The following is a 12096-nucleotide window of genomic DNA, read 5'->3' on the forward strand; positions in this document are numbered from 1 at the left end:
AAAGACAGAGTTGGGTCGAATATAACACAAGATTTTTTGTTGAATCACTTTGGGTAATAGTACATTTATCGAGCCTCAGAGTGGTGTTCATAAAAAGGTGCCGATGACGAGCAGGGCCAATAATCAACATCTTGGTTTTATCGGCGTTGAAAAGCAAAAAATTGAGAGACATCCATTGTTTAATCTCGGCAAGGCACGCCTCTAAATTACATTAAATAGCCGCGTTTGTTATCTCGAGTGGCATATATAATTGGGTATCGTCAGCATAACAATGAAAACGAATGTTATATTTACGTATAATATCACCAAGCTGAAGCATGTACCATATTTTCCGGACTATAAGTCACAGTTTTTTTCATAGTTTGGCCAGGGGTGCGACTTTTACTCTGGAGCGACTTGTGTGTGAAATTATTAACACATAGTTGCAGTAGAACATGATTATTACTGCCATGGCTTGTTAGTGCTGACTTGTATTTATGATGATTTGTCTCCCTCTGTAGGCGCTTTAGCGTAATTGAATCTGTCCCCAATATTTCTAACTTGTCTTCTTATTGGCAGATTTAATCACGCCACCTCCAGTTCATAGTTCAAGTAGTCTGCTAAGCGACATGTTATCTTGATAAGTGATACTTCAAGTTTCTTTTGTTACGACAATAACAATGATCTACCTGAAGAGAAAACTCTCTTACCTTGCTGACAGTTTCGGCTGTCACTGCAGCCTTCCTCGGACCCCGTCACCGCTTTCACGTGACGTGTCTAAAAACAGCTGACCGGGTCGGGGGACCTTCAAATTAAGGCTCCCCGACCCGATCAAAGCTGCGCTCCTGCCTGCCGCCGCCGCCGTCGTAGGATGGTGTCCCAGGTGTGTAGGAGCATGTAGCATGTCGTCCCTGTTGATGCTGTTTTCTCCACTTCTCATTATTGCCATGGCCTCCTTAATCCATCTTTTGAGTTTATTGATTTCTGATGTTATGATTCTGCCTTTCTCCCAGTCCATGGTATGATTGTTTCTTCTGCAGTGGTCTGTTATGGCTCATTTCTTGTTCTCTTGTTCGGCTTTTTGTTTTTGGGTTCTGGTGTAATGTCCTGCTGTTTCTTTTTGACATTCTGTTTGATGTTCTTTTTTTCGTGTACTGCAAGTTCGACCAGTTTCTCCGATGTATGTTTTATTGCATGTTTTGCGTGGGATTTCGTAAATGATGTTGCATTTTTTGTCGGGTGTTATGGTATCTTTTGGGTGCACAAATTGTTGTTGTCATTTCTGATGTGGTTTTATTGCAGTGTGTATTTGGTGTTTTTTCATGATGCGTTGGATGGGTTCTGTGTTTCCTCTGATGTATGGAAGTGTTATGATGTCCTTGTTTTCACTGTCGATTACTGATTTTGTTTTTGTCTTTCGTGCTTTTTTTCCCTGTTGGTTCTGTCTGGCTTGTTGTCTTCCTTTGTTGATGGCCCATTTGGGGTATTGGCAGAGTGTGAGTGCGTGCGTATGTGGTTTTCTTCCCGTAATCTGTCATTATTGTCTGTTATGATACTAGTTCGGTTGTATAGGGTTCTTACTACGGAGAGTTTATGTACTGTGGGATGTTCTGATGTCCAGAGGAGGTATTGATCTGTGTTCGTGGGTTTTCTGTGTATTGTGATTTTTATACTGCTGTCTTCCTTGTGATGAATGTTTAGGTCCAAAAACGATATGGTCTGGTGTGCTTCTTCTTCATGTGTGAATTGTATGTTCCCGGTGTTATCAATGGTGTTGAGATGGTCTGTGAGTTCTTGTATGTGTCCCGTCTTCGTTATTTCCAGTATGTCGTCCACGTATCGTTTCCAGAGTGTGGGTTTGTATTGCAGCGGTGCGGTTTAAATGGCTTTCGTTTCCAGGTCCTCCATGAAAAAACTGCCCATAATTGCGGATAGTGGGTCTCCAATTGCGAAGCCTTCTTTTTGTTTGTAGATTGTTGACCGTTATTGAAAATAGGTGGATTTGGCAACAAAATATAATAGTGATGAAATGTCAGTGACTGTCAGGTTGGTGTGCTTTGAGAGTTTTGTCCTGTTTTAGTCTTTCTGTAACTATGTGTAGTGTGACATCTACTGGGGTTTTTGTGAACAGTGAAATTACGTCATGTGATACGAATATTTCGTCCTTTTTGACTGTTATGTTTTGGAGTTCTTTTGCCAGTTGTTGTGAGTTCTTGCAGTGATGTTCTGTTTTTCCAAGGAGAGGGCCAATGATTTCTACAAGGGCTTTTGACAAATTGGATGTTGGTGATCCTATGCTATCTACTATTTCGGGGAGTGGTGTGTGTTTTTTATGTATTTTTGGGGTTCCATAAATCCGGGGTGTGATATTAGCGGTGGGTATTAAATGGTTATAGTTTTCCCGTGTTATTTTATTGGTTTCCAGAAGTGGTTTGAGTAGTGTTTTCAGTGTGTTTTTCTTTTCTTCTGTGGGGTTCAATATTTCATATGTCTTGCTGCTTTGTAGCATAGTTTCCATTTGTTTATGATATGTGTCTGCGTCCATGACCACTGTTGTACGTCCTTTGTCTGCTGGAAGTATGATGATGGAGTCGCCTGTTTTTAGTGACATTAATGCTTGCTGTTCCATTTTTGTTATATTGCTTTTTGGGGGTTTTGATGCTTTTAATATTCCTGCTATCGAGCTGCGGAGGTCAGCTTTTTTTTCCCTGTTTGTGAGTTTTATGGCATGCCAGTTCTGTTGTTAATATGTATTCTTCAAGAGGAATTCTTTCGGGCGTGATGTCATAGTTTAGACCTCTTGACAAAATAGATTTGTCTGTATCTGTGAGTGTGCGTTTTGACAAGTTGCATATCCATTTTTCATTCGTGTGGCGTGATGGTTTTGTCTTGTTTTTTCTTTCCATGAGGTTGTTAAATTTCCTTATTTGTCGTTGTTTTGTGATGTTGAATTCCTGTTCGTAGACTCGTTTTAATTGTGTGTTTATTGCTTCTTCCGTGTTGTGCTCCAGGGTGTATTGTAATCTGAATGCTTCACGCCGCACCAACTAATTTTGTTAGGCTTTCAAGAGATACTATTTTAAAAAGAGATAGGGTTGTGAGACAGTTATCAGCCATAATACCCCTACTAGCATCAGTATTTGCGGAATTCAACAGGGTTTTAGGAGCGGTGTCCTTAATCTCGTCCCGAATGCGCCCAATCTTCTGCGTAAAGAATTGCATGAAGTCATGGGCTGAATGAGAGGAGCTGTTGGAGGACGGCAGCTGTCGCGTTAGCATTGCCGCTGTATCAAATAAATATTTAGGATTGTTTTTATTTAGAACAATTAATCTGGAAAAGTAATTAGTTTTAGCTAAGGCGAGTGCTTCTTTATATATTAGTAAGCTATCACACCATGCCTGATAGAAGACCTCAAGTTTAGTCGCACGCCATTTGTGCTCTAGCTTCCTACATGATTGTTTAAGTGAGCGGGTTTCCTCAGTAAACCACGGAGAAGGCCGTTTAGGATGAGTTTTTTGTCTTAATGTTGCAATGGAATCAAGCGCATTTAACAGAGCAGAATTAAAATCATTTGTGAGATTGCCAATCGAACCAATATAGCTCGGGAACGAAGCAGTTGCCAGGGGCAGTAGCTCAGACAGCGCAGCGGTGGTTGAAGAACTAATGTTTCGGCTGCTAAAGCTTTGATTGTGGTCAGGACGATGGTAATGAGCCCGCACTTCAAACTTTACAAAGTAATGGTCAGACATAACAGTAGTATACGGTAACACCATTACATTTGAGCATGCTAAACCTTGGGTTAGTACCAAATCTAAAGTATTACCATTTTTATACGTCGCTTCGTCAATTATCTGCGTGAAGTCAAAGCTATCAATTATTGTCTGAAACGCCGCTCTAAGTGTTCCGACGGGAGATTCATATGAATGTTAAAGTCACCTATAATCACTATATTATCTGCGTGAGTTACCAAATCAGCCAAAAACTCAGAACGCATCTAAAAATCCACCATACGAGCCGAGGGGACGGTAAATAACTGCGAGAAAAAACAGTAATGAGGCTGTAGATCGCATAATGAGCACTTCAAATGTTTTTAAGGCGTCACTGGAATGCATGCTAAGTTTGAAATCAGATTCATAAATAAGGGTAACACCCCCACCTTTCTTATGAGGGCGCGCGACATGTGAACTAACGAAGTTTGGAGGCGAGGCCTCATTTAGCGGTAAAAAATTATCAGATTTTAACCAGGTCTCGCAAAGCCCAATCATGTTCAGTTTATGGTCTCTTATGAGGTCATTAACTAACAGGGCTTTCTTGACGGCTTTTTACTTAATTGCCCATAATAGGATTCCTAATCATAATATTAATAAGATTGCGTTCCCTGGGTCCTGTATTATGCGGGAGGGTACGACTGTCGGAATATGGTAGTTATTTATCGGCTCTCGAGTACTATTATTATCATATTGCACCACCTCAGTAGAAATAATATCGCTATGTGATGCAGGAATATGTGGTGTGTACGGCTCTATCCATCCATCCATTATCGATACCGCTTATCCTCACAAGGGTCGCGGGGCGTGCTGGAGCCTATCCCAGCTGTCTTCGGGCAGTAGGCGGTGGACACCCTGAATTGTTTGCCAGCCAATCGCAGGGCACACAGAGCCAAACATCCGCACTCACAATCACACCTAGGGGCAATTTAGAGAGTCAAATCAACTTACCATGCATGTTTTTGGAATGTGGGAGGAAACCAGAGTACCCGGAGAAAACCCACGCAGGCACGGGGAGAACATGCAAACCCCACACAGGGAGGCCGGGGCCGGGATCGAACCCACGACCTCTGAACTGTGAGGCAGACGTGCTAACCAGTCGATCACTGTGCCGCCGTGTACGGCTCTAATCTAAATCAAACACTATGTGTGTTGTCAGAGTCTAGCATAGCGCTAGTTAACTCTAGCCTTACAGACTACATACCCGTTCTTACAGGCTCGCTAATCGCCTGTAACCCGACCTGCTCCGATGTGAACTGTCATGGAAGGCTCAAACAGTAATTTATATTTCTAGAAAGAGTGATGGCGCCTTCCCAGTTAGGGTGAAGGCCGTCCAACTGAAGCAGGTCGGGTCGGCCCCAGAAAGAAGGCCAATTATCTACAAACTGCAGTCCCTGCTCACTACAAAAGCTAGCCAGCCACCGGTTAAGCGAGAATAATCTGCTACACCTCTCATAATTGCCTCTCGCAGGCAAGGGGCCAGAGACAATTACTTGATGCCGACTCATCTTTCTAGCGAGATCAAGTCCTAGCTATGTTCTTTCTGATCTCTCATTGCCTCATCCTAGTATCATTGGAGCCGACGTGTCACTATGTCGGAGTACCGAGTGTTGTTTGCCCTTTGCTGGTGTCTAGTCCTTTTGCGAGTCAGCTCCCTAAGATTAGCTTCAATATCGGGTGCTCTGGCCCCAGGAATACACATTACGGTGGCTGGATTTTTTTAGCTTAATGTTATGGGTAATGGAGTCACCTATTACTAAAGTGCGGGAGCCAGTAGACCGAGGTGGAATGGGACTAGCTAACGGGCTGAATCTGTTATGCGTCTGAACAGGCTCACCGCGATTAGCAGGCCGCTTAGGGCTAATGCTATCCGGACTAGCAGGTTGGCTACAACCCATACTAACAGTTGTGTCCGCCACATCTACGGTTACCACATCATTCTGCTCTAGCTGACGGACACGTCCCTCTCGCAGGGAAAGCCTTTCAATGAGACGATTGCAAGTGATGCAAGACAGAGTTGCGTGTAGTCGCCCGGTGGATGAAGGCAGTTGAGCAGCTGAAGGGCAGCCGAGGAAGCCCGTCGGTGTCCGAGTTGTTGTGCGGCCGAGACTGATGGAATCGGCGATCTATTGCTTCCAAAAAAACTTCAGAGTAGTCTCCAAAAAAAAGTCGTAAAATGCAGGGGGAAAAAGACTCGCTCGTTCGTCGTTCGTCTCTCTGGCGAATTTGCGGCGAGTCGACGCGGCGGGCAGCACATGTAACACTTCTACACACACTTCTTCCAAGCACAAATCTAACAGTGGCCTTAATGTCAACAACGTGGCAAAAATGACAAGTTTCCCTGCATCGTTTTTTTTTTTTGACAAAAGACAACAAAAGATTCAACTAACCGCATCTAAAGTGCATGTTAATATGAAACGTGACTTACTTCACGACAGACGTGAGGAGGATCTTTTTGCAGCGAAGCTTCTTATTGATCCATATTAAACAAACAGGAGAGAACCTTATTATTTTCACTTATTGCCAAAAAAAAATAAAAAATCAGCAGACGGCGGACACGTCATTGTGTTGTACACAGCTCCGGCCGTGAAATTGTGCTTTGAGCACAGGAAGTCCTCAATTTACGAACGAGTTCTGTTCCTACACTGGCGATGTAACACGAATTTCCGCGTATGCCGGATTTCACCGTTAAAGTAGAAATTTACGTCACAATACTTTGAACAAAAAAACAAAAATTCATTTGAAATAAAAAGCATAAGATGCTATACAAAGCATTACTGCTGAGAGGTGGAAGGAGAAGAGTTGAGGAAGGCGAAAAAGGCAAAGATACTGCCGGCGCGGAAACACGATCGAGACACTCGGCGCATGCTCAACTGCAAGGAATGCTGGTCTTTGTAGTACATGAAGTGCTTGTATGCGGAAGTGTGTTTTTTGGCACGCAACCCATCACAAATACACAAGCAGAGGTAAACAAGCCGCAGCACAAAATGGCACTTTTGGCACGAGGAGGAAACCGGCTGCTTCATTCATGTAGTGAGTGACATGAATATCAAGTGTTTTATTGACAGTTAAAAGTAACAAGCGGAAATTACGTCTGTTTGAGTCATGACACCGTGTGTCGCCGTACACAGTGTGTTATTCAAATGCCGGAGCAACTCTGTAAACGGGTTATTCAGAATGTTTCAGAAATCTGAATTTTGAACTTAAACTGAATATTGATTGCATGTAAACGTAGTCACTATGATGCTGGGGACAAAGCGGTGGAGGAGGCACAGGCGTTGTATAGTTGAAACTTTCGTTTCGTAGGTCGCGTACGTCGTAATTCGAGGACTACCTGTATTTGCCATTTTCACCCCAATAAAACTGGCTAGAATTGCATAGAAAATACAGACGAAATGGGGAAGGACCATTCGAATTGAATTGATAAAAAATAATTTGAGCATCTTTGCATTTCCGAGATTTTCGGCCGACAGTGACTGTATAATTTTATTTTAATATTTTTGAGTTCACAATAATCTTACAATTTACAATTAAACAAATGGGCAAAACACAAATAAAGTATTTTGTTCAGATATTGTGCAGTTTTGTGTCGCTGGGCTTTCCGACCACGCCGGCTGTCTGTTGATACGTCAAGTTCCGTCAAACGTCTCTGAAGAAGGCGAATGCTGATCACCAAAATTGCATAAGGTCTGAAGAAAGAAGTTAAACAGTTTGACTTAACAAGAAGACATGATTCACATTATTTTGTCCTCAGTGTGTGTCTGAACATAAATCGACAGATAGCGAACAATCTTCAAGAGAAACGCAGAAGCTGGAGTAAAGTTGAGCTGTTTTACTGTTGTCTTCAATCCCTTGAGTATATCTTCATTCATAAAACTGAAATGATACAAAAACATATAGTCCAACTATAGCACGTTACTCACATAACATAAGCATACACATAAATTATAATTTAAAGTTGTCCATATCTTATAAACAATATAAATGTAGTTTAGTTTACTGTAATGTTACTGGCATTCAGAATGCAAGCAATTAACTAAACGATTATACAACATCAAATGCTGAACCAAACGCGTGTGTCACATGAAAGAAAGGAAAAATACAACTCACAAGCGGGGCTTTTTTCAGGCACAAACAACAAGAGGAAATTCTGAGAACACCAGCTGTAGAATGGCTGTAAAAACGTCAAAATAGTGTGTTGCTTTGCAGACTATGCGTGAACCATGAACCGGAGGTGTCGTGATTAAATCTGCCAATAAGAAGACAAGTTACAAATATTCATGAAATTCAATTACGCTAAAGCACCTGTATAGGGAGACAAAGCAACATGAATTAAAGTCAGCACTAACAAGCCATGACATGGCACACGTTTTTGAGTCAAATAACGTACTTTAACAAATTGGGTTATCTGTGTTCTTTTGACATTTGTGTTTTGCAAAGTTGTGTTGTTTCCGAGGTTCCTGAATGCATCACGGTATCCGTGTGTATTTATGACGGAACGTTTACACTGTAGCTGGCGTCAACTACACTGTATGACCCACAGTAGCCGTGCTAATAAAAAGGCGATAACTAAGCTACGTCTGACTTTGTGTCTTTGGAAAATCTTACAATACACTTCAGTCGGACACTTATCATTTATTTTGCCAAGCCAAGCAGAGCCGCAACATAAGGATGAAAAAGCGGCATGCGGCTCTGGAGCTGCAGGTTGCCGACCCCTGCCATAGATAATGTCCAACCATTGGCTGGCAATGCAGATTTAAAGACCCTGATACACCAAACCGACGTCGGAGGTCATGAAGCGTGGCGTCTTTAAGCGCTGTCTATTTGGTGTAGTGGCCACGGTCGTAGTGTCGTAACCCGTCTGTAAGCGTCTTCGGGGCGTTTACGTACGTTGAAACGGCGTCACCAGTTGTGACATTTGGTCACTCTGATTGGCTGCTAGCTAGCAAATCAGTGCGTAGAGCACCAACGGGAAGTGACAAATGCGGAAAAACAGTGAGCACGCCGCTGCCTTAATCTTCTTACAAGTACAAGAGCGAGGGTTGACAATGTAAGTATTTCACAGTACCATGTCAAGAACGTGATGGATTACTTCGCGTGGGAGTTCGTGAGCGAAGAATAGAGCTGAATGTATTGTTTACGTTTTTATAATCCACCCCCGGACAACAGCTTTCCAGTTGGAGTTTTCTAACCATGAGAAATGGTGACTACCGCCGCCGATGGTATGGAATGGTATTCATCGTATGCATGCGCAGAAGGTACTTTAATGGTCAGCGTCGCTGTCTGTCGTTGCAGTGTATCCTCCAGCGTGACGTGCCGACAGACGGCCGGACGCCACAGCGTCTGTCACTGTTGGCCAGTGTCTTTTTGGTGTATCAGGGCCTTAAGTTGCGTCTGACTGGTCAAATTTAGATAAAAGCATATAATTCCATAAGAAAATTATTGCATATCATTGCGAGGACATTTTTACAATATATTGTGCATCCCTTCTGCCATGTTTGGCGAAACGTGAATCAAACGTAACTTACTGTTGTTTCGACTTTGACGCCCGAGTTTCCATTTTGTCTCCAGCCCCATATTGCGTGTGTAAAAAAAGAAAGCAGGATCTTCTAGCGATATTGATCCAGCCAAGAGGAGAAAGCCATTATGATGGAAACAAAGGTCAGGGAAAGGCGAGACACCAACGAACATCGGATATATATTTAGAGCTTTAGGGGGTATTAATGCGTTAATTCCGATTTAGATAGAAATTCGGTTGCGTCACCAGCGTAGGAACGGAACTCATTTGTAACCCGAGGGCCACCTGTACTTAGTTGAGTTAATGGTGGTCTAGTTACCGGTACACGGAACTCTCAAAAGAAAATATTGTACTGTTAAATTAACCCATTAAGGCCTAAAGTGCCTCGTGAAACAAAGTGGATACACATGTTAATTGAGGGGTGTGTCAAAAAAGTTCCAGGTCTGGCATGACAAAAGTCTGATTTTAAAATCACCCTCTAAAACCTGCTTTTCTCAGAAATTCAACACCTACACAATAATTGATATCTCATCCCCTGTAGCAGATAGGAATATGATTACAAAAGAATTTGAGAGCTTGGACATCAGCTTGGGCCGAGGGAAGCCACTGGTGTTTCTGGGTGCTGTTGATAAAAGGCTTTTGCTTTGCATAGTAGAGTTTTAAGTTGCACTTGCACGGATGTAGCGCTTAACTGTATTGAATGACATTGGTTTTCTGAAGTGTTCCAGAACCCATGTGCTGATCCTTTAGACATTGATGTCGATTTTTGATGTCGTGCCACCTGAGGGGTCGAAGGTCACGGGTATTCAATGTTGATTTTCGGCCTTGCCATTTACATGCAGTGATTTCTCCAGATTCTCTGAACCTTTTGATAATATGCACCGTAGATGATGAAATCCCTAAATTCCCCACAATTGTACATTGAAGAACATTGTCCTCAAACTGTTTGACTATTTTCTTATGCAGTTGTTCACAAAGAAGCTCACTCCATCTTTGCTTGTAAATGTCTGAGCAATTCAGGGAAGTTCCTTTTATAGCCAATCATGACAACCACCAGCTCACTTGGGATGTTCCAAAAAGGTGTATGATGAGCATTTCTCATTTTTCCCCATGTTTTTTGCCACCTGTCCCAGTTTTTTGGGAATATGTAGCAGCCATAGAATTCAAAATTAATTATTTGCTAAAAACGAAGTTTATTGTTGAACGTGATTTGCAATTTATTATATTCTGTGTTTATTTATATTTTACGCAACATCCCAACTGAAATGGAATTGGGGTTGTAGTTTGTGGGGTAATAATGTTAATTATAATTCGGTAATATTTGTTATTAATGATATTATAATCCCCACCCCCATTGAGGTTCAGACAAATTATTTTGGGGCGTGGGTTTACCGTATTTTCCGGACTATAAGCCGCTACTTTTTTCCTAGGTTTTGAACCATGTGGCTTAGCTACGCATTGTGGCCCTTATCGCTCAGAGAGGACAGTTTTCAAAGACATCTATATAAGTGTGCGGCAATTCTGTGGGTCTTTCTTCCTCCGCCAGGGGCGCTCTAACTAGAATTACAATACAATACAACACAATTGCCATTAACAGGATGTGATTGCAGGTGGAGGAGTTCAACAGGCGAGGGCTCTGTGCTCTAGTACAGCAGTAAAAGGTGGATTTTCGTTAACTGACAAACTGAAGTAACAGCTGGCAGTGAAATGAAGTACTTTAATCAAAGTTTCTGCCATGTTAAAAGGCACTGTTAGGAAATAATCTGTTCAGGTACATACATGTACATTTACAGTTCAAAACTGTCCAGTAAATGAAGTAAATATCTAATTTTTCAACATAGATAGGTTAGGCTTATATTAAGGTGTGTCTTGTATATAGTTTTTTCTTTATTATTTTTTAAAATAGAATGGGTGCGGTTTATAGAAAGGTGCGGCTTATAGTCTAAAATACGGTAATAAAAGTTATCATACTTGGACTACAGATTCTGCTTCATAGCCGTTTCCACCAGGAAGCGGTGACAGGTGTTTTGAAATCTAGTGTTCATAGTTCATCATCTTCAGAAGATGTACTATTTTATAACATATACTGTACTATTTTTTTCCAGCTAGCCCAGCAAGTGATTGAGCAGCACCTGGCTATTCTGGACACCAAAAACTGGGACACTAGGTTGCTTTGTGCCGGCGTTTGGCCTGACAGCCTCCCTTCTGCATTGCTCTCCGCAGAGGATTCCTGTTTCTCTACTGTCCTTCGAGATGGGCAGGTGTTGTCATTTTGCCTCAACACCCTCAGTTTACAGGGTAAACGGTAAGTGTCATTTACCAGTGAATCCAAAACACTTTTTGGAAAAGTTAATTGTTCATCTATTCATGCCAGTAGCTTATAGTGACAGGCAGAACAAATGAATGCTATTCCACTTTAAGGTACATAATGTTTGACAATTATGTTCCAGGACTTGTGTCACAAGAGATACATTTCAAGTCCAAATTAGAAGAATACCAGTTGTTCTTGTTGCGGGGTTCTCTTTAACTTCCTCTCAAATGAGTGGCGTAGTCCAAAAATTTTGCACCAGTGTTATTGTGCAAACCTCTCAAAACACATTGAGTTGCCTTGTGTATGAAATGTGCTATATAAATAAAACTCCCTTGTCTATATAAATAAACTACCAAAGTGCAACACAGTGAACATTTACAAAAGAAGTCCACAAATGAAGCAAAAAGTACCCCCAAAAAAAAATCAATAACGGAAAATAAATAAAGGTAGTACAAACATAATGTGTTCCAAGAAGCTGTCAAGACACATAACATGTCAAAAAATTAATTCATCCATCCAT

At 41.8% G+C, this 12096-nt stretch overlaps 1 protein-coding gene and 1 pseudogene across 5 annotated transcripts in view; one reads left to right on the plus strand and one right to left on the minus strand.

The window, feature by feature from the left end:
- The window catches only part of mdn1 (midasin AAA ATPase 1), a 219081-nt gene that overhangs the window by 92381 nt on the left and 114604 nt on the right, over positions 1-12096 (plus strand). For all 5 annotated transcript variants that reach the window (XM_086018242.1, XM_086018239.1, XM_086018240.1 and 2 more), the window contains exon 48: positions 11371-11570. In XM_086018242.1, the coding sequence (XP_085874368.1) occupies positions 11371-11570 (200 nt within the window). The remainder of the gene's footprint in view (positions 1-11370; positions 11571-12096) is intronic.
- On the minus strand, positions 5007-7094 carry LOC147127776 (uncharacterized; annotated as a pseudogene).

The sequence above is a fragment of the Filicampus tigris genome, chromosome 20 (assembly GCF_054856515.1).
Source record: "Filicampus tigris isolate MCC_2025a chromosome 20, RoL_Ftig_1.0, whole genome shotgun sequence".
Classification (NCBI taxonomy): Eukaryota; Metazoa; Chordata; class Actinopteri; order Syngnathiformes; family Syngnathidae; genus Filicampus; species Filicampus tigris.